Source organism: Dromaius novaehollandiae, chromosome 9 (genome assembly GCF_036370855.1).
Source record: "Dromaius novaehollandiae isolate bDroNov1 chromosome 9, bDroNov1.hap1, whole genome shotgun sequence".
In the NCBI taxonomy this organism is placed as follows: domain Eukaryota; kingdom Metazoa; phylum Chordata; class Aves; order Casuariiformes; family Dromaiidae; genus Dromaius; species Dromaius novaehollandiae.
In genome coordinates this window covers 19,646,821-19,667,500 of record NC_088106.1, presented here as the reverse complement: position 1 = coordinate 19,667,500, position 20,680 = coordinate 19,646,821, and the positions used below count along the sequence as shown (strand labels likewise).

The following is a 20,680-nucleotide window of genomic DNA, read 5'->3' as shown; positions in this document are numbered from 1 at the left end:
AAAATTCAAATGTTCCTTACCTGAACTCATCTTTACTAAGCCCCAAAACTCTCCCATTCATGAATACATCACTATGTCATTTGAGTCTGCCTGCTGTTTCATGTACACATTTGTGATCCATGTTCTTTACATAAATCAAAAGCATTTGGTTTCTTCCGTAAAATTACACTACAACAATTGGAAAAATCTACAAATAATTCCAGTATCAGGAAATTCAGAAGAAAGACCAGGGAAAATAGATGGGTAGATGAGAGGAGAGCAGTGGATGTTGTCTGCCTTGACTTCAGGAAGTTTTTTGACACTCTCTCACATAACATCCTCATAGGCAAGCTGATGAAGTACGGGCTAGATGAGCAGACAGTGAGGGGGACTAGCACTGGCTGGAGGGCAGAGCTCAGTGGGCTGTGATCAGTGGTGCAGAGTCTAGTTGGAGGCCTGTAGCTAGCGGTGATCCCCAGGGGTCAATACTGGGTCCAATCCTGTTCAACTTACTCATCAGTGACCTGAATGAAGGGACAGAGTGCACCCTCAGTAAGTTTGCTGATGATACAAAACTGGGAGGAGTGGCCAATACACCAGAGGACAGTGCTGCCATTCAGAGGGACCTCGACAGACTGCAGAGATGGGCAGAGAGGAACCTCACGGAGTTCAAGAAAAGGAAGTGCAGAGTCCTGCAGCTGAGGAGGAATAACCCCATGCACCAGTACAGGCTGGGGGCTGATCTGCTGGAGAGCAGAGCTCTGCACAGAAAGACCTGGGTGAACAACAAGTTGACCATGAGCCAGCAATGTGCCCTTGTGGCCAAGACGACCAATGGTGTCCTGGGCTGCATTAGTAAGAGAATTGCCAGCAGGTTGAGGGAGGTGGTCCTTCCCCTCTACTCAGCCCTGGTGAGGCCACAGCTGGAGTGCTGTGTCCAGTTCTGGGCTCCCCAGCGTAAGAGAGATACGGAGCTACTGGAGTCAGTCCAGCAAACGGACAATAAGATGATTAAGGGACTGGAGCATCTCTCATATGAGGAAAGGCTGAGAGATCTGGGACTGTTCAGCCTGGAGAAGGGAAGAGTGAGGGATCTTATCAATCTGTATAAATATCTGAAAGGAGTGTGTACAGAGGATTGGGCCCAGAGTCTTTTCAGTGGTGCCCAGTGACAGGATGGGAGACAACTGGCACAAACTGAAACACAAAGTTCCATCTGAACATAAGGAACAATTTTTTATTATTTTTTATTATTATTTTTTTTACTGTGAGAGTAACTGAGCACTGGAACAGGGTGGGGAGTCTCCATCCTTGGAGATATTCAAAGCCATCTGCATACGGTCCTGGGCCACCTGCTCTAGGCGACCCTGCGTAAGCAGGGGGGTTGGACTAGACAATCTGTAAAGGTCCCTTCCAACCTCAACCATTCTGTGATTCTGTGAAAATGTTTAAAAAAAAATAGATAGAAATAAAATAAGAGGCCCCAGGAAATCTGTTTTACGTAAGATGAGCAAGATTATTAGTATGGTGTTTATGAAGTGCACTTGGCCTCATAGTCATCAAGGAAAAAGTGCTTTTCCCCCCACATCAAGTAGCACACAGTAAACGCATCAAGGTAAAATCTTAGTGACAGACAGAAAGACAGCTGTAGAGAAACAAGTAGGTCAAGGTAAGCTCTATGAAGGAGTAAGACAGTATCTGTTTTAGGCATCTAAATTAACAGCCTAGGCTATATGGCATACACAGCCAGTAGTGACTTCAGAGCAGCTGGGACTCTGTTTAGGAGCTTATTGATCAAGCTATGCATGTAGTTAGATGTCCCTATGAATACATGAAATTTGCAAAATATCCTGTCTTCAGTAAGATTTTACCTAGTGATACCATAGGTTAACTATTACAAGACAAAAACAAAACTCTACTCCAAAGACAGACACATGAGAAGAGTTTTAACTGTGAAACATTAAATATAAAACTAGATTGAAAGAAAAAAAATTAAAAATCTTGGAGGGAAGTAAATAACAAAGAAAATGTAAGGAACTGGAAAATTTATTTTAAAGAAATAACTATCACTAAAGAAGCCACTGCTGAGGGTAATTAAATGATTACACTGACAACCCTCAAGCAATATCTTTGCTAAGTAACAGCTCAAAAATGAGAGAATATGGCACTTCTGCATTTGGGTTTCTCTCTATAGTAGATCCACACTTAGAATTTGGCCCAATGTTTCTGCATCAGAATGCTTTTAATTTTACACTTATTAGCATGACAAGTTGCTGAATAACAATTTGTGACAGCTTATACTTCAGTATAAGATATACAGCATTTCAAGAAGATTACAATAAATACTGTTATTACAATGACTTTGGTTTCATGTCATAATTACAATAAACCATCTGCCCAGAAAGCTCTATTTAATTGTCTATTGTGTCTGTGCATAAAGAATGCATTTAAGTCAGTATTATTTCCCATACACTTAAAAATAATGTATCAGCCTATTTTCATTCCACCCCTTCCGCAAAGATGCTTAACATTTAATTGCCCAATGAAACATACAGTGTATTTGTAGGATTTAATATTTACAAAGACAAACCTAGAAGGGTAGAAGTGGTGCAAATAAATACTCTTACAAGATCAGATTTCCCACATTATTTTAATATACTTTTAAAGTTTACTGTGTACAAGCTTAGGTTTCTTTCCAAAGTATTTCATGATATAATATTTGACAATGAAAAACCTTTAACATTTGGAGGTGTTTACTGTAGCATTTACCAAAAACCTTACAGTTAATCAAAACAAAATATATAAAATACCTTTCATTGTCTAGAGCTGTCAGCATCCAGATTTTAAATTAGGCAGTGCCTAATTTTATTTAGTGCCTCTTGTCTGTTTGAATGAACAAAATTCCAAAACATGGCCTCGATATCACATCTGGATCTTCGAGCACTACTTAAATTAAGAAAATTACTTCTCTAAATATTTCTCTAAATGTTGGGTAAACCATCGACTGTCACCGAGAGCTAGTAAACAGAAAAATAGCACGTTACTCACCAATAAAGTAGTTGTTTCCTAATGCAAGCATTTCTTCAGAAAGAACAAGCCCACCCAGTGCCTGGAGGAGAGTTACACTTCTGCCATCTATAAGTGAACACTGTTTAAATCCACTTGTTGTCACCTTCCATAGTAGGATAAGAGAAGCTGTAGCGTCTTGCCTTATACTATGGAAAAAAATGATAAAAATAGTTACACTGAGGAAAATTGGCATTAGCAGAAAGTATATCACTGCAGAACAAAAACTAATCAACAGCGAAGGAAAACTTAAATATAGCAAGTACGGAATCCAGGAAAGGCCAGATGCAAATAAATTATTTGAGTTTCCAACTCAAAAAAAAGGTTTTTTTCCAAACGCTAGCCATGGAAGTAGAGCTACTTGCACATCATCTTCTGTTTTCAACATTTCCACAAAATAAAAAAATGACTCAATATTAAGATTTACATAATGTTATATGTAAAAGCAGATATAATCATACACACTCTCGATTTCTAATACTTGAGGGACATCATCTTCATGTCCGATAACAGGGTTTTGTTTTTTTTTTTTTTTTAATAAACATTACATAACGCTAGAACAGCCTCCTTCACTGTTTGGATTAAAGTCTTTTCGTGTAGTACCTCCCTTCTACAACTACCATGCTGTCATTTTGTGTAGTTGAAATATATCCAACTCTCTTGTTCACCAAGGTAATTATATTCAAAACTTGGAGACTGATGCTGGTAGAAATCCTCATTTGTTTGATATACTGGATCGCACGATCAGAATAGTTTATTCTTGTAAATCAAATGAGTCGTGTAATGCTCCCAAGGTCACCGAGTCTGTGGTGACTTCCTAAATATAGACAGACTGGATAAAATAAGATTATCTACCACTGCGTATATACTCTCAGTCCCACAGGCTGAAAAATTTTCAGCAAGCACTGTATCTATATCAGTGTTCCTTTCCTCTCAGAATACTTTTTCAACTCACCTCCATACAGAAAAAAATAAAGATTTATCATGTATCTGGCAAGTTCCCAAATATCTGCATTAATTTCTTCTGAATGAATTCCCAATGAATTTGAACAATCCTCCAAAAATTCAAACACAACTGCATCCAAATGCTGAAAACTGCTAATTCTCTCATGCTAAAAACAGGCCTCCAAATAGCAAGAGAGGAGGCTCTGTTCCATGATTGCATGTATTGAAGTTTTTTCAGTCTTACTAAAAAGACAGAGCAGTCTCTCTTGTCATTTCACATTTGCGTTCAAAACAGCAAATGCAAAATTTTCTGATTATATTTGACCTGAGTTGAGAAAATGCTGTGACTAAACCAGCTAAGGAGAAAATTTTGGACAATATTTTCAGTTCTGTTTATAAATGATGCCCATCATCAGAGCTGACCAACTCACTTTTAATAACAACTTCTGTTAACGTCAACATGATAGCAAATAGTTTCACAGTTTAGGTCAAACATGACAACCAAAACATAAGAAAATCATTAAACTGAAATTATTGTCCTTATATAGGTATATAGCCACTGAACCAGAGATGTTACATAGGCTTTTAATACAGGACTTGCAATGAAATGACGAAAGATATTGCAAGTGACTGGGAAACTGAGCTGTTCCAGCTTGTAAACGTTTTAAGCACGTAACCATCATAATATGAAACATGGCAGTGGCATTCCAACCCAGGTCTGCCCAGATTAACTGTCAAAATAAAACATGTGCTAAAGACAATACAGTATAAAAAATGACCAAAAAACCGACTGTGCGTACTCTGTAAACTGCTTTTAAATGGTGCCCTCCATCAGGGGTTTTAAATACAGATGTAAAAACTACTAACCTCAACGTATTCTTGCTTTCAGGAATAAGTAGTAGTTGTTTGCTTACAAATTGCAGGCAGCCAGACAGCCATGCCCACAAATGCCTTCCTTACTGAGGTTAAAACGCTCATCAATGAGCATGACTCAATGTTCAACGGGAAGAGTAGGACAGCTTCCACTTTTAACAGTCCCTGCTCCAATCTGTCTGCAGTTTGTCTGCTTGCATCAGTTTGTTTTTTCCTGTGAGCATGGCCTTTTATAACTGAAAGTTGGGATTCTGGCAGATAAGATGACAGTATGAGAAAAGTAGGCTAGATGGGGAAAATCTAACTCTAAAATAGCAGTAAAGTTGTGAGAGAAGAACTGCGTTGGCAGATTTTTATTTGAAAAAATTTCCAGTAATAAAACTCCTCATCCCAGTGGATGGTATCAGACCTTTCAAGGAAGTTAGACTCAGTTAATTAAGTTACAAAGCAAGTATTTGATAGAAAAAGTGAGTAACATAGAATTTATTTAAATTGTTCAAAAATGTGGTTTGCATGACATATACATCAAAGATTTCATAGTTGATGATGATAATCAAAGCAATAATCCACAAATCAAATACAAATATAAATAAATTTATTTACATAATCAATGAGAACTACTTTCCACCAGCAAGTGCTGCTTGTAGATTAAAGAAAAAAAGTTCACTGCATGAAGGAGAAAAGAAACGTCATACCTCCTCAAGTCAAACTGACATCTTCAACATGTCTTTCCTAATTCCTAATGTATACTGATGTCTCAGAGACAGTTTGCACGCTTACATCTTCTAAAACACTAACATGTATGAGGAAAGTTATACCATGCAAAGAGTTGTCCTGGCACTGCCAGATGCCTGAAGGCTGTCTGAAGTTCCTTCACAGACTAAGTCATTTGACGAATCTGCCTATCTGAAAGACAGTTCTCTAAAACATCCAGGCAGACTGACTCTTAAATAAAAGTACTTTTATATTCCATCACACATGAAAAATACTCTTACTTTATTGATGTATTCTGTGGAACTTCAAAGGAGATAAGCCGACCTCCAGCAGAAGTATTGGAACTAGCATTTCCACAAGCCACATCTGGGGTTATCTGAAAATAAAAAAAAAATTTATTTAACACTAAATCACAAAATATAACCAAAGAAAACAAGAGAAGCTTTCTTTAAATAACAGTGGTAATCCAACAGTCATCTTCTAAAAATGATCAGGACAATTTCCTGAAAGAGATTTCTGAAACTTTCAAAATTACTTTCAAAAATACTCTCCCACCTGCTCTAACAAGACCCACTATTATTCTTTCCAACTATATGAATATTTTTCCAAGGTGAATGGACAATCTGTGCTTTCAGATGCAGAAAAATTAAGGGTATAGTTCACAGTGAAAGGATGTTTTTGCCAAAACTCTGATGCCTATTAGGCATGGAAGTCAGTGACAGTATTAAGCAGATCAGGACACCATACAGGATGCCATACAGCAGAGAGAAATCACAGGCTCCTTAATTATCTGTATCTTATAGAATGATTATTTCACAAAGGCAGGGTGAAGGCTATTGCCATTTCCAACGATACTTTTATTCCAGATATGTAATGTCTTATGTGACATAATCGGGTCTTTCTCTCATCTTCAACATCATCAGTAGCTTTAATTAAGCAGTTTTCAGGTATCTTCATCAGCTTGACTATGCAATATCATACTGCAGTGCAAAAAGTGCACAATTTCTTCTTAAAATTTCTGAACAGATTTTGCAATCTTATTTTGTCAGTCATCTGGAATATGTGGACAACCTTTCTATGTTGGCAAAGCGAGAATGCAACCTGACACACTTCCATGAATTAATCTTCCATCAGTGAAAGAGCAAGAATCTAAAGTATAATTCAAATTAATATTTTAAACACTAATATTAAACACCTGTGAAAACATGGAAAAGAAAAGTCCAGGATACTATTTAAGTAATAAATTTTAAATGACTCAGAGGTGATTTTGATTCAGGCAAGGCAAACGCTCAATATTCACACTTCCCAAAAATGTATGGATTGCTCAGTTCATTTCTTCATTGTTGAATTGCCTGGCAGATATAACATGAACATATATATAAGTCACAAAAATAAAATGAGACACAATGTTGTTGAATTTACTCAAAGAAATTTGGAAAGATGGTAATACATCCATTACTATTTCTGAAGCTTGGATTTCAAAATTATGGTGCTAACATTCAAAAGCATGATGAAATTAAATTTGCCTAACATTCTTCCTTTTACATATGCCACCAAACTGTTCAAACTTTCATTTTCTGTGAGAATCTGTGTGCCTATTGGAAAAAAAGAAACAACATCTCTGTTCCCATACCGTTATACAATATCTAAGAACAGACTCACTGTTACAGTTTTTAATATAGTTTTAAAATTTCATGCATCCATTAACTTGGAACACAATGAAAAAAAAAAAAAACAGAATGTACTTTAAGCATTTCATTTACCTTACTATTCCATTAGAAATTTGTAAAGTTAAGTGTACAGATCTCTTTGACACTAGAACAAAAAACAACAAAAATTAAAGACGCAAGAGCTGAACAAAGTGAAAATATAATATGACATAAAGGAGAGCTGAGACCCAACCCTACTAAAATGGAAAAAACAAAAACAAAAAGAATTTGGTTTGCAAACATGCAAGAATAAGAATTATTCAGTGAGGATAGCATATATATGAAATATTTCAATGGTAATCAGAAGAGCTAAGGGCGACATGCAGGGTTTTGACACTTATACCAGGAGAGAAAGATGTCAGACATTACAGATCTAACTAGTAACTCTGCTTGTAATTGGTCCTGGCTTGCATGCTCTACGAATCTAATAAAATAATCATCTAAACCAGTAGGACACTGAAAAACAGGATTTTATAAGAACAGAAAATTGACTTTTTTCCATTAGAAAAACCTGATACCTGGAACAGACAAAAAGCACAGAAGAAGCAGTAGCACTGATAACGAACAAAAAATGGTGCCAGCAGCATCCTAAATCAGGCAAGTACTACTAAAGAGACAAAAATGACAGCTTAGACACCTGAACTAGCAAATAAATTACACAGAGTTTTTCCACAGCAGTGGAACATTTGTATACAGATTCCTAAGCATCTCTTTTCTGTCTTAACAGAGCTCCTTGCAAAACTGAAAGATCTAAGAATGAGGGCAAAGACGACATTACACTAAGAAAAGAAACTCAGAAGATGAAAAAGGTCTGTGAGTCTCACTCTCAAAAAGAAAAAAAAAAGCAAGCTGCAAGAACTAGTAGGAGATATTTAAAATAGAGCTCACTGGAAAAAATGGTTTTCAGAAGGTAAAACAAAGAGCACATGATAAACACTGCCTTCCTATACTAATTCTTCTTTAAAATTTGTGAAAGTTATATTCCTGCAGTCAAAAATACAAACAGATCATTATAAGTCATTTAAAGACAATTTTTAAAAAGCCATTACATACAGCTGCAACGACATCAAACTGTTCCAAAAATTCCCCTGAAACATTCAATAGTACAGAACCTTTAAAGCAGCAAGGAAGTTCCTTGGGGGACAGACTTATAGATACAACACCAGTGATGCAACTACTTTAAAAATACTCACCAAAGAAAACTTTGTGAGCCAGTCAGAGCCTGAAGTAAGCTTAGGAGCTGCTTACCAAGATAAGCTCCTATATCAGTGCAGAAATAACCTCTTCAATATATTATGCATTTTAGAATGTTTAAATACCAAATCACCAATACCAGGACATAGAGTATTCCTCTTTATATCAGTGAATCAGTATAAATACAAATACATCCCATAAATTCATATCTAAATAATGTTCTTGCTTTTTAAAAGAAATCGTAATATACAAAAAAATGCATTTCTGTCTCAAAGATTTTAATAGGGTTAACTTTTTGAGTCTTTATCTGGGTAAAAGCAGCATCATCTGAGAAAGCAAGAGTAAAGTCTCCAGAAGGAGATATATTCCTAGAGTCCCTATCCGGTCCTGAGAAAGACAGCAGTGACGCAGCTAGAAGATTACTTTACCAGTCTGCAGCAGTAGTATGGATGGGATTGAAAAGGAAATCAGCTGTGGTACCTAAGACTCTGTTCTTCCTTGTTATACCTTTTGTTAAAAAATTAAATAGCATGAAATTTATAGATACTCTCCTGAGTATCAGAAAGAGATATACATGTAATTCAACAAGGGCTAAAACACAGACATAGATCCCAAGACAATATTTTTACATGACTGCCTTTACTATTTTAGTAAATTCAGTGTACTAGGCTTTAATTTGATGAAGCTAAGAAAAATAACGTACAAAGACTCTAAGTCTACACTTAGGCCAGGATACAGATATGTAGTCTTTCACTGTTCAAAGTAGTTTTCTGGAGACATCTGTTGTATATGAAATTTCACAGTGTGTTACTTTGAAAGCTCCCCTAACATATACTTGTAATTCTGCAAGGCCTTATCAATACTGTCAGACTAATCATGAACAGTGCAAAATGCAGCCATTCTACCACAGTGATACATGTTCTATTTCTTTTGTATCTCAACACTGTCAGTTTAAAGGATTAGAGAAGAAGGCTTTACTACTTGCAAAGAAGTCCCTACTGTCTCAAAGTTAAGACAGGTCTGTAAGTGGAATGATGAAATTCACATCAGCCTTAGCAATTCCCCGCTAGACTGATTAACAATATAGTAATAAATACTTCTGAATACTAATGAGTACTTTTGAACACTGGAACAGGTTGCCGAGGTATCTTGTGGAGTCTCCAACCTTGGAGATAGTCAAGACCCCACTGGACACGGTTCTGTGCAACCTGCTCTAGCTGAGGGGGGTTGGACTGGATGATCTCCAGAGGTGCCTCCCCACCTCAAATGTTCTATGATACAGTGAATAAAAATTCACCCCGTGAGCCAGCTGCCCACAAACTCTTCACTGATGTAAACTCCTGTTGCAATCTCAGTGACATCAAAGTTTTCACAAAACTCCAGAGCTTCATTTTGTAAACATCTGCAAAGGTTACCCAAACAAGCATGTGTGCAAGCACACGCAATTGTATATTTTTAAGTGACATTTTCCTCCTCTGCTGGCTGTAAAGATTCTCTTTGATTAGTCTTTTGCCTTTCCAGTTCAAAAGGCCATTCTCCTCTTTTTACTTCTGATGGCAACAAAGAAATCTGCCTGGTCTTGCAGCCAAAGCAAAGTGGAACAAATTGGTCTAGAATTAAACAGAATACATGAATGCACACAGCACTCCTGGATTACACATTATTCCTGAACTAACTAAAGAGATAAATATAAACTCGTCTTACTGAAAAGGGTCAAGACAAAATCAGTGCTTAAAAAACACCACAAACTCTGCTTAAAAAAATAAAACACACTTAAAAAGACAATATGTTAATGGAAAGAGCATGAAAATTAGTTCTTTGAGAAAAACAAGGTGGTGTTCTGGGGTCGTCTCCCATCAAAACTAGCATCGTCATTTAAAAAGAACCTTTCATTTCTTCAGTAGGACAGCAGCTGTTGAGATGAATACATTATGAGGAATGCTTTTGCAAATGCTAACTCTTTCAAATCTTCTTCCAAGACATCACATATTAACTTTTAATTCAAAAAAGCAAGTTTCATAACTTGCAGTTTTGCCTTTTATGAATATAAATCTACTTTTCCATCAGGACCAGGCCTGCAGGATTTCTTCTTTTTCAACACTTTAAGAGAAGCAAGAATTTGCTTTTATTTTCTAAGCAGTATAATGTGCCTGTCAGCATTCTTTATGCAAGGGGGAAAATACTGTAGAAAAAAGTAAGAGGTTAATCTTGACTACAAAATCTTGAGCAGCTGTCTGCAGAGAAATAAAAAGGGAGAAGGAGGAAAATAAAGGACAATGTAATAGAATCAGAAGAGAGGGATCAATTACAGTCTTCTTGTGGTCAAGACGCCAGGCAATAATCCAGGATCATTTCTGGTGCAGGGGCCAATCCCACTCACACAGGACAAAAAGAAAGAAAAGCATTTCCCTTCTTCTCTAGCATGGTTAAACTACTGGTTCAGAAAAGCTAGTGTGAGATGCTTTACCCCCATGTGACTGTATTTGCTGCTATTCTCAAGAGTTTCGTACAGGATGATTCTTGAAAGAAAACCAGAACAGAAAGAAAATAAAAGCCTGCTTCTAACACATCTCACCAGTGGGGGATAAAAAGCAAAAGCATCTAGAGTAGGAGTAGTGCCTCTCTGAAAAACACCAAGGGAAGACCGACAGACTGCATCCAAAAACAGTATCAAATGAAGAAATCTTGCCAGTTATTGTAGCACTTAAATTTAATGTAATGAAGTCTGCATATCTACCCAGCCAATCCTATCACAGGCAGTCTGTGTTTCTTCACTCATCTGAGCTGAAGTCACTTTGTGGAGTCGGCAATCATACTGTAAAGAGGATCCAGTAAGAGAAGATTTTGATGCACTGCAATCCTCTAGATAACACTACTAAAACATGGTATCTCCTATACAGGATAGTAACATCAATATTATATGAAGAGATATATGTTTCAGCAAGCACAATAAGTTATCTTATGCAATGACACTTTCTCAAATAGATTATCTGGGTCATCATATTAGCCAGATGCCTTCTTGTCTCAAGATGGCCACTAAAATGAATGTCAACTTCACAAAACCATTCATTCAATTGATGTTAGTTCCTTGAACAAGTAATGGCCATTTCTTATTGCAAAGTGTATGGAGTTGTTTTGAACAACACAGAAAGAAACTACAGAAACAATCTCCTTAAGCAAAAATTCAACATACTCAAGTCTTTACACTCAGACTATGAGTTCAGGTCACCAGAGGATAAACTAGGATGTAACCTTCATCAAATTCTGTGAAGTTGGCCACAGATGCTTCTACCCCACGTACTTTTAGGTCAAAACAATGAAAGGCAGTCAATTCTTAAGTTTTTTTGTCGTCCCTCCCCCCGCCTCCAAACTCTCAAGGATTTCAAGGTGGGATGATTCCTGAAAGAATCTGAAGTAGTTAAGAATCCAGACACCTTTTAAAGACAGCGTCAGACTACCAAAAAAACCTCCAAACAACAAGAACGATAAAAAACATGATTCTCCTCTCTAGAATTTTCTTTCCAACATGGAGAAGGTGTTTCTATCCTGAAAGGGGATAAAAGAGGTTTGATTTTAGGAAAGCCAGTATTTTAAACATCTTTTAGCAATGAAATATATCAAAGTATAATTTGGGTGAACTTCACATGTTTTGTTTGGGTATTAGAGCTTCACATAAGTTTTGTTTGAGCTTTTAGAGATGCTTTGGTCTGTGTTTTTAAATTACATTCATTAAAGGGTATCGCTTATCCAGGGATGCTTAGACCAAGTTGTCTATCACAATTGCATCGGCACAGAAAGCTCCACACACACACATTGTAGAGGAGAGATCTGGTGAAGTTACAGAATGAATCTAGAACAAAGTTATGATTATTGCAACAGAATCTTTTCTTTAATATCCTTTACTTGTTTCTATATCTTGGTCTAAAAGCATAAGAAAAATAGAGGCTTCTAAAACAAATCCTGTATTTCCTTCAGCCTCCACCCATTTTCAAGTCAAGGATTTCCTAAGCTGTCATTTCTAGAGGTGTAGTTTCTATGTATTTAGTAACCTCAAATGGCTATCTCCTCCATGATTTTTTTTCAGTCTCCTCCATAGCATACTTTGGCAAAAACACTACATGAACATTCAGTAATTTAGTTCAAAGGTCTGTTTGAAGGCAGAACTATTTCTCAAGAATATTCAGGTGCTGCAGAGCAGGAGCAATCTCACCCTCTTTCAGGAGTTTCCACCTGACCCAGGTGACTCCTTTTAAATTTACTAAGAACACATGTAAAACAATGTCCCCATTGCAAGGGGAATTACAAGTTTATTGTAGTCTCAAATCACTAGTTTCAAAGCTAAAAACCAAGCATCAGTACTGCAGTATAAATAAAAGGTTAGACTAAGACTCACATGCTTAGCATTCTGACTCCTGGCTGCATACCTGGCAAGTCACTTTACTGCTCTGTGCTCCAGCATCTCCAGTTGTAAAATGTGAATAATACTGCTGATTTCCTTTGAAAAAATTTTGAGAGCTAGTAAAAGTAATAAACAGTAGGAAACTGTTATTCTTATCTCACGATCTTGTATACAGAAAACTTTGTTGCATCCATTATATGAGTGGGATTAGTGATTGTTTCTTTTTTCTTTTATTTTTGTCAAGATAAATCTTTTCTATATTGAAACATGAAAAATCATTGGACTGGGGAAGTCTGGATTGCTAGGTGTATCTATCTTGCAAGTGGAACAATTTACTTGTCCAACATAAAAACAACGTTCTTTTTCAACAGCTGAACACAAAGATAAATACTGAGACATTAAGAAAACCAGTAGAAGGGAACATCTTTTCCTTAATGGTCTGGGTTTGTAGCCCCTGATTTGCACATCAGAAAAAGACAGACTAATTCCTTATAGCAAGAGCTGTATGAGAAATGAAATCATCCCCTAAAACACCTGAATGTTTTCAATTGGTGTAAAAGTTACAGAGGAAAATCTGGTCAAGCATGTATTGCCAAGCACGTCCCTAGTATCTAAGGAAAGGGGGGGGGGGAAAAAAAAAAAGAGTCCAGCTGTTACCATACAACCTGCTTCTCTTGGACAATTTGCTAGTCTCAAGTGTTCATTTTTTTCTGAGTCCCCAAAGCTTCCTGAAAGAGCTCCCATGCAAACTCTGCCCCTACAAAATAGTGAGAGCTTTCACATGGCAGATTCCAGCAAAAGTTCTCTCTGAGCAGACAGGCAAAAGAGCATGAAGAACAGTATTTCACTTGCAGTATCAGTATAAAATGTGAAAATAGACTGACTTGGAAGATTAAAACAACAACAGCAGCAGCAGCCTAGCTTGCCTCTGAAGCTCAAGAAAGCTCAAAACAGCAGATTTTGCAACACAAAAAACAAGTTACTTTTTTTCCCTCTTATAAGGGGGCAAAAAAGGATGAAGGTTATTCTTTGCAAGCTATGAGGAAAGGGAGCATCTTCCTGCTAACACCTAATTCTTTACTCTTGAAGCCTCCACCAAGGAGACTTTCAAACAGACCTTCAAGCAAATCAGCACTCCCTTCGCTTTCACGTAGATCAGAGACAATGTCTTAAATCAGCAACTGGGAACCTTCTCTTCCACAGAAGCATCTCTCTCTTGCAGTGGCTTCCAAAGAGCAGAAAAATCGCTATGCTACACTAGATTAAGAAAAATGCAAGACTCATCACATCATCTTAAAAACATATAGACACAAATAATTTACAATGCAATTCTGATTTATAAACAGTTTGTATTTCTCAGATAACAGAAAACACATAGAAAGGTGGAACTACTAAAATACCAACCTGTCAACCACCTGTTTAGCTGAAATGCCTAATGAATTTGTACAGAATGCAAACCAGGCAGAAATGTTACTTATGCAATAAAATACCAGACCACAAACTGAAGAACACACCAGGGAAACGTGACACAGGAAAGGGCATGCCCTTAATTGATCAAGACATGCAGGGATGACACTGTGTCTAAACTAAGTAATAAAAGCAGATCATTGTTTGTTTCTGCTTCACTGCTCTCTTTCCAAACTCCATACTCTTTGCTTGACATATGTTTTACTGTACAATAATAGATACGGTAGAGGGTATTTTAAGAAACAAAGCTCTGTTCTCCAGACACTGCCTACCATAACTTCCACTGAAATAGGACACAGCCTGAGTTAGAAATGCTCAGTAACTAGCCCTATAGCTACTTGTACTCTAATCTGTGGATCATGCAATATCCAACATACATTTCACACAAGCCAATTTTACTTTCAGAAGTTTATTAAATGAAGCTAAAGTAGATACATGAATGCATTTGCTTGGGCTAGCAAAGTATGATGAAAAACAACTTTTTTCACGGATTCAAATCATGCCTGTTCACTTTCTTGTTTTTGCAGTGTGTGAATATACCTCAGAAGAACCCTACTACTTTAAACACTTCAAAAACAGATGCAACTAACAGTTTATGTATTTATTCCTGAATAAACTCAAATGAAGTAACTTTCCTCTACAATCCATTTTCTATAAAGAAAAGGATGTCACAAAGATTTTAGTTGTCTACTGAAATTAAAATATTTCTTCACCAACAAGCTTCATTATCCCTAATGCTCATTACTAAGTTGGCATAAACAAGATCAAAAAAAGGTACCACTGCTACCCCCAAAATGAATGCTCCCTTCTGTGGCTTTGGGATGCATTTTGCACATACATAATATTATTATAGGTGAGTGATCTCTGGATCAGCTTGGAGACTTCTAGTACCAATTGCTGCAGGAACAGCACATGCAGGAGTACTAGCTACCTATCTCCAAGAGAACAACACGGATCTCCAAACCATCCTTACAGAGGCAGACATCAAAGAACAAGGGAGGAGGATGGTCATGTAATAGAATGAACTTAATACACACATTAAAAAGGCATCAAGAGGTAAATAATTGATACTTCATTGTTATGTTTAAGAATACACGTACTTCTCACCTATACTTGATTAATATTTAGTTGTAACTGGGTTAAGTTTCCTACTTTTTTTTTGGTTTGCAGGTATTAAAATCTCTACAAGACCCTTAAGATTTGCTAATAGAAAGAATGTACAAACAGTAGAAAGCAGAGGTCACTTCTTAAGGACCTTATGTTGTGTACATTCTAGTTGTACTTTTGCCAGATATTTTAGTTTGTGGATTTACTAAAAGTTATAATAAATGTTTGCAACTTTCTAACTGCTCTAGTATCCCTGAAAACATATTCAAAGTGTTTGTTCCTCCAACAATTTTCTCATTCTTTCAAACATGACTCATTTGTCCTTTTCTGTTTCTTTATATTTGTTGTATGTCATTACTAGTATTAAGGCAAATATAAATGTTATATTTTGACCTGTTTTCCCTAGTGTAGCATGCAGTATGATTTACACAAGCAATAATATACAAAATATGAATGAGGTCTATCTAATTCAGACTATGGAGCTCTTGGGAGTCAAGTCTGAGCCATCAAAAATGTAAACATTTGTGATAAAGTTGATTTAAAGGTAAAAAACAGTAATTTATGCTAACATGTAGACGAGACCAAACTGTATTACAGTGTCTATAAAGGGATCAGACATTGCAGATCATCATAAATGAAATCTACAACATACTTGCGATACAATGCAGTATGTTGTAAAAACAAGAGTTTAATAAAAGATCAGGAAAATGTAGGCATTGTGCATTTGTGACCACTGTTTCTGTGAAAAAACCTCACACACACACTTCCTCTAACTTTCTAGGCATCTTCTGGGTGATCTATAAAATTAATTGATAAGTCTGAGATGCTTTCAATCAGTTTCCCTGCCAATGTGGAAAGCTAAATCTGAAAACAGTAATTTACATCCCCAGCATGTCTTATGAAGTATAGAAAAGACTGACTGAATTCTTGGAACTTCTGGCCAAGGTAAGAGACAATAAAATATTTCTACATGGAAAAAAAAAGAAAAAAGAGAGAGAGCTTATCTGAAAATTCTTTATGAATATGGAATAACCACATATCATTTTAAACATGGAGTAACGTGCTGTGCTGAAGTCACAAGCAAAGGTGAAGTTCTAAGATGGATAGCAGAGCTAGGCAAGCTGTTATGCAAACCTGCAGTTTCAAGGGGGAATTCAAACACAGAGCCCCCAAGCAGAGCTCAAAGGGCTGTACGTAAATATGAGCCCTGACGCATTCAAAAATCAAATCCTGAAAGAGCCTATACAGGCCTGTACCATCTCATTTCTTCCAAAGGATATTGTATTAAAGGCAGAGATATTGAATGTTCTTTTAATGAGTGTTCATTTAAAGAAAAAAAAAATTGTCTCAGCTATTTTTCCTAAGCCTATTAATAATAGTGGTTTCAGTTGTTCCTCCCCCACCACTGCATCTCTACAGTTGTGCACTATGTTATATATTGACTGCTATTTTTAATTCTCAAGTAGCTATGTTTTCTTAACACTACAGGGATCCACAAAGCAACATGGCACTATAACTGTTAATCAGAAAAAAAAATCATGTTAAAAGTACTGCTGCAATCTTTTGATTGTCTTGAATTCTTTTGATGTTTGGAGATATTTGAGGAGGTTATTCCTTCATGAATGACCAGAATAAAAAAAAAAAAAAAAAAAAAAAATACTACTTCATTTCAAAGAAACATCCATATGTAAAAACATAGCCTCGAAAAGGCCAAGTTTAAGGCTTTTACTCTTAACAAATGTCAATTTTCTAGTGGTGAATTTTACCAGAATATTAACTCAGAGATCATATCTTCAGTCCTCCCATATAGTCATCCCTGACATTATACACAAATGACAACGCAATGATGATAACCGTTAGACATTCCTTTGTGTGCATTTTTATTTAAACAAAATATTCTCACCTCTATTTCATCCCATTTCAGATCTACAACTTTCTGTCCGGCTTTCGGCTGCCATGTAGGTAGCGTCACAGTTGTTCTTGAGCGAGGAAGAACAATGTCAGGTTCCAAGGTAGATGAGACCGGGCTGCTTTGTCTGGGTGATGATGACTCCGTCCGTCCAGACACTGGAAGGCTGGGAAATGAGTGTTCACAGTTTGTTCCTTCATAGCCTTCACTACAGATACAGAGGTAGCCATCACTGCTGGCACTGCAGTTACCATGGTGACAGGGGTTGCTGGCACAAGGATCTGAAACAAACTGAGAAAACAACATCACATGGGTCAAGTATTACACATAAAAGATTTATTTCTGAGTTTTATAAAGACCATTAAACAAATTTTTCCCCCCTCTGGTATTTATGGACCAAACTCATGTCTAATACATCTTCAGGAAAGTAAATTCAAAGGATTAGAGAAGAAGGTAGACTAATATGGATCACTGCTCCCAGATCATCTAATGCTAATTTGCTGTTGATACTGTCAATAAAGCAAAGTGGTAAACAAAATAGGGGAACGCGGCCACTGTTCACACTGTGCAGTTTTCAAGAACATTCTTAGAGTAACCTCTGTAGGAGACACCACAAAAATTCAAGAAATGTCATGCAGTAAGTAGGCATGGGGCACAGGACACCTGCAGATCACCAGGCGATGACATGTAGCGGTGGGTCGTCACAATCAACCACATCATGCCAAGCACAGTCACGGCATAGCAAGTTTAATCTGAGAACAGCTATGCTTTTTGCCTGCGCTTCTTTCAGGGGACAGCTGTTTCAGGAACTCATTCGTCTGATGCTAGGAACTTTCAATCAGGAGAGGCTGGGGCAAAAAAATGATTATTTCTAAGACAGCATCAGCATTTGTAACAAAAATTAACAAGACCGAGTTCTGCGATGTGGGAAAAATTCTGTCCCATGCTTGCCTGCTTTCTTCTGATTTCTAGCTTAAATTTATCTACAGCCAGTTTATACTCTGCTCATATGCTGCTATTGACTTTCAGGTCAAATATTTCTTCCCTCTTCCACGCTGGCATTTACATCCATAATGTATTTACGGAATACATATCTACAAACTCTTCCCAAGCTTCATTTGACAGACTAAATGAGCCACAGCCTCGTCTTGCAGAAGGAGCCTTCCACTCACGCAACTGTACTAGCAGCCGCATTCCCAAGCTTAGCTCTGCCTTCGGCAAACACATCAATACTTTTGTTTGTCCTGGAAATAGTTTCCCTGATATTACCAGAGAAATGTTTGCCTTAGTCAGACCTACATCACACCCGACTCATCGTCATCACTCGAGCAATTAATACAGCCAGGCCGTTCCCTTGATTTGATCTCATACTAAAGTGATAATCCATCACTGAAAGCAGACTTTTTCCTAAAGTGCAAATTTCATGCAATTATTCTTGTGCTAAAAGTTACGCAGTTCTTCCCTGTAAAATATTCCAGTCCTTCTCTGCATGAGCAATGCTTCCTATTATACTTCTTGAAAAAGCACCACAGTTATAACTAGGTGTTTATTATTAAAGAATAGCATACTTTTTATTGCTATAACACATCACTTATGTTTCAATTTAGAATGAGCAAAGTTCTTCACTCATTCACCAAGCATGCACTACAAGATCTTAAAATGTTCCAGTTTATGTTTGTGCTCATTAGCTCTCAGTATACTTTTCAGCTCCATCTTGCTAGCAACATCAGAAAACCTTTTATATATATGTTGCGTATAAATTAGCCAAACGAGATTGCCAGCCTTCTAGAAATAACCTGGAATAGCTTTCCTATTAGCAAAAAATATCAGGCACTGAAAGTCTGTAATTACAGAATCTTCGGGGCTAGACGCAAATATTGGGTCTACACAAGGAACTTTCTCATCTTTGGGAACTTTCCCCAGAATCCTGGTTTCAGGGACACCAAACCTTAATATTACACTTTCTTATATAAAGCTGTACTACAACTGGCCTTGCCTGGAATTTTTCCCTTGGCTGGAATTTCTCCAGAGCCTAGCCTACTGTAACATTTTTAGACAGAAAATAGAGGAAACACTACTATGAAATTTAATTTTGAAAATAGTTACCTTTTCCTTTAAGAGTGTTGAAGATAAAAAGTGCTGAAGTGTGAACAAAGCTCTGTTCCAAAACTGTTTGCAACAGTTCCTCACATTCTAGTTGCTTAGACCAGATCTGATTTGAGTTTCAAAGACATGCAGCCCTCCTGTTATTGGCTAAGCTCTTTATTCATTATTCCACAATTAATCCAAATTCACATTATCCTATCTTTGATTAACACATCAGCATTAATTCTATTTCAAGGAAATTTAGTTGCTCTAGTCACACCCAAATGTTATTATTGGCAAACTTTTGTAACAAGAAAGGACTCAACATTTTCAAACAGTCAGAAAGGGCACTTTTTCTGCCCTCAGTCACTGTATCCTTCTTTTTACAAACTGAATAATCGAAAGTGTTCAGTGATGCACATGATTTGCTGCAAACTGTTTCAAGCTTGTCTAACTCTGAAAGTCAAGAGACGCTTACAAACACCCACCGCTCACTGCTCCCTGCACCGGGCACCCAGGAGCCCTTTGTGCCTTGCGAGTCCCCACTAATGTCCCACATGCACCCCAGGGAACACGATTAAGACTGTTCAGTTCCTATGAAGAATAAAAAATACGAGTGTAGATACAGAACTTCAGCCATGCACTTTGTCAGGATTTAATCTTATAACACACTTCACAGAATTTTAAGATATCCTTCCTTCTTCTTAGTTATTATTAATTCTAAAGCTCATTTTTCTTTCAAGAGGCTTATCAAAAATGATGTCTTTTGTGCACATAAATTTTCTGTTGAACTAAGGAAAAGTTCATTTTGATTAGCAATTACACAGAGGCAAAGAAATAAAATTGATAAATTTATGCTGTGTTTGATGTTTCTGTGATCCCTGTAGTCTTCTCCTAGCTCAGTGGCATCAAGGGGTGGCAACCACTTTGAGAAATAACTTGACACAGTGAACAACATGGCTGCATTAGAAAAAACAGGTAGCAAAGTTACTGGACGTGCCTTTTAACAAACTTTGAAATTCCGGGAACAAAATAAACAATGATGTCCTTGGTCTCAAAACTGAGGGCTGATGCTAAGTATCTCGTGAGTACACAATTAAGAGGGGATATTTTTCAGCCTTTCCTTGGAAGTTCACAGTACTTTGAAGCAGTGTTGCACAGAGAAAAGGAGGAACTATGTAGCAGGTATCCATATAGCCACCGATTAAAGATGAATATAATGTAATTGCTACT

At 37.0% G+C, this 20,680-nt stretch overlaps 1 protein-coding gene across 1 annotated transcript in view; it reads right to left on the bottom strand.

Moving 5' to 3' along the window:
* Positions 1-20,680, bottom strand: part of DNER (delta/notch like EGF repeat containing) — a 145,937-nt gene that overhangs the window by 69,230 nt on the left and 56,027 nt on the right. Inside the window, exons 2-4 of the mRNA XM_064516877.1 lie at positions 17,357-17,653; positions 5,859-5,953; positions 3,028-3,194 (exon numbers count right to left, since the gene is read on the bottom strand). Coding sequence (XP_064372947.1) covers positions 3,028-3,194; positions 5,859-5,953; positions 17,357-17,653 — 559 coding nt within the window. The remainder of the gene's footprint in view (positions 1-3,027; positions 3,195-5,858; positions 5,954-17,356; positions 17,654-20,680) is intronic.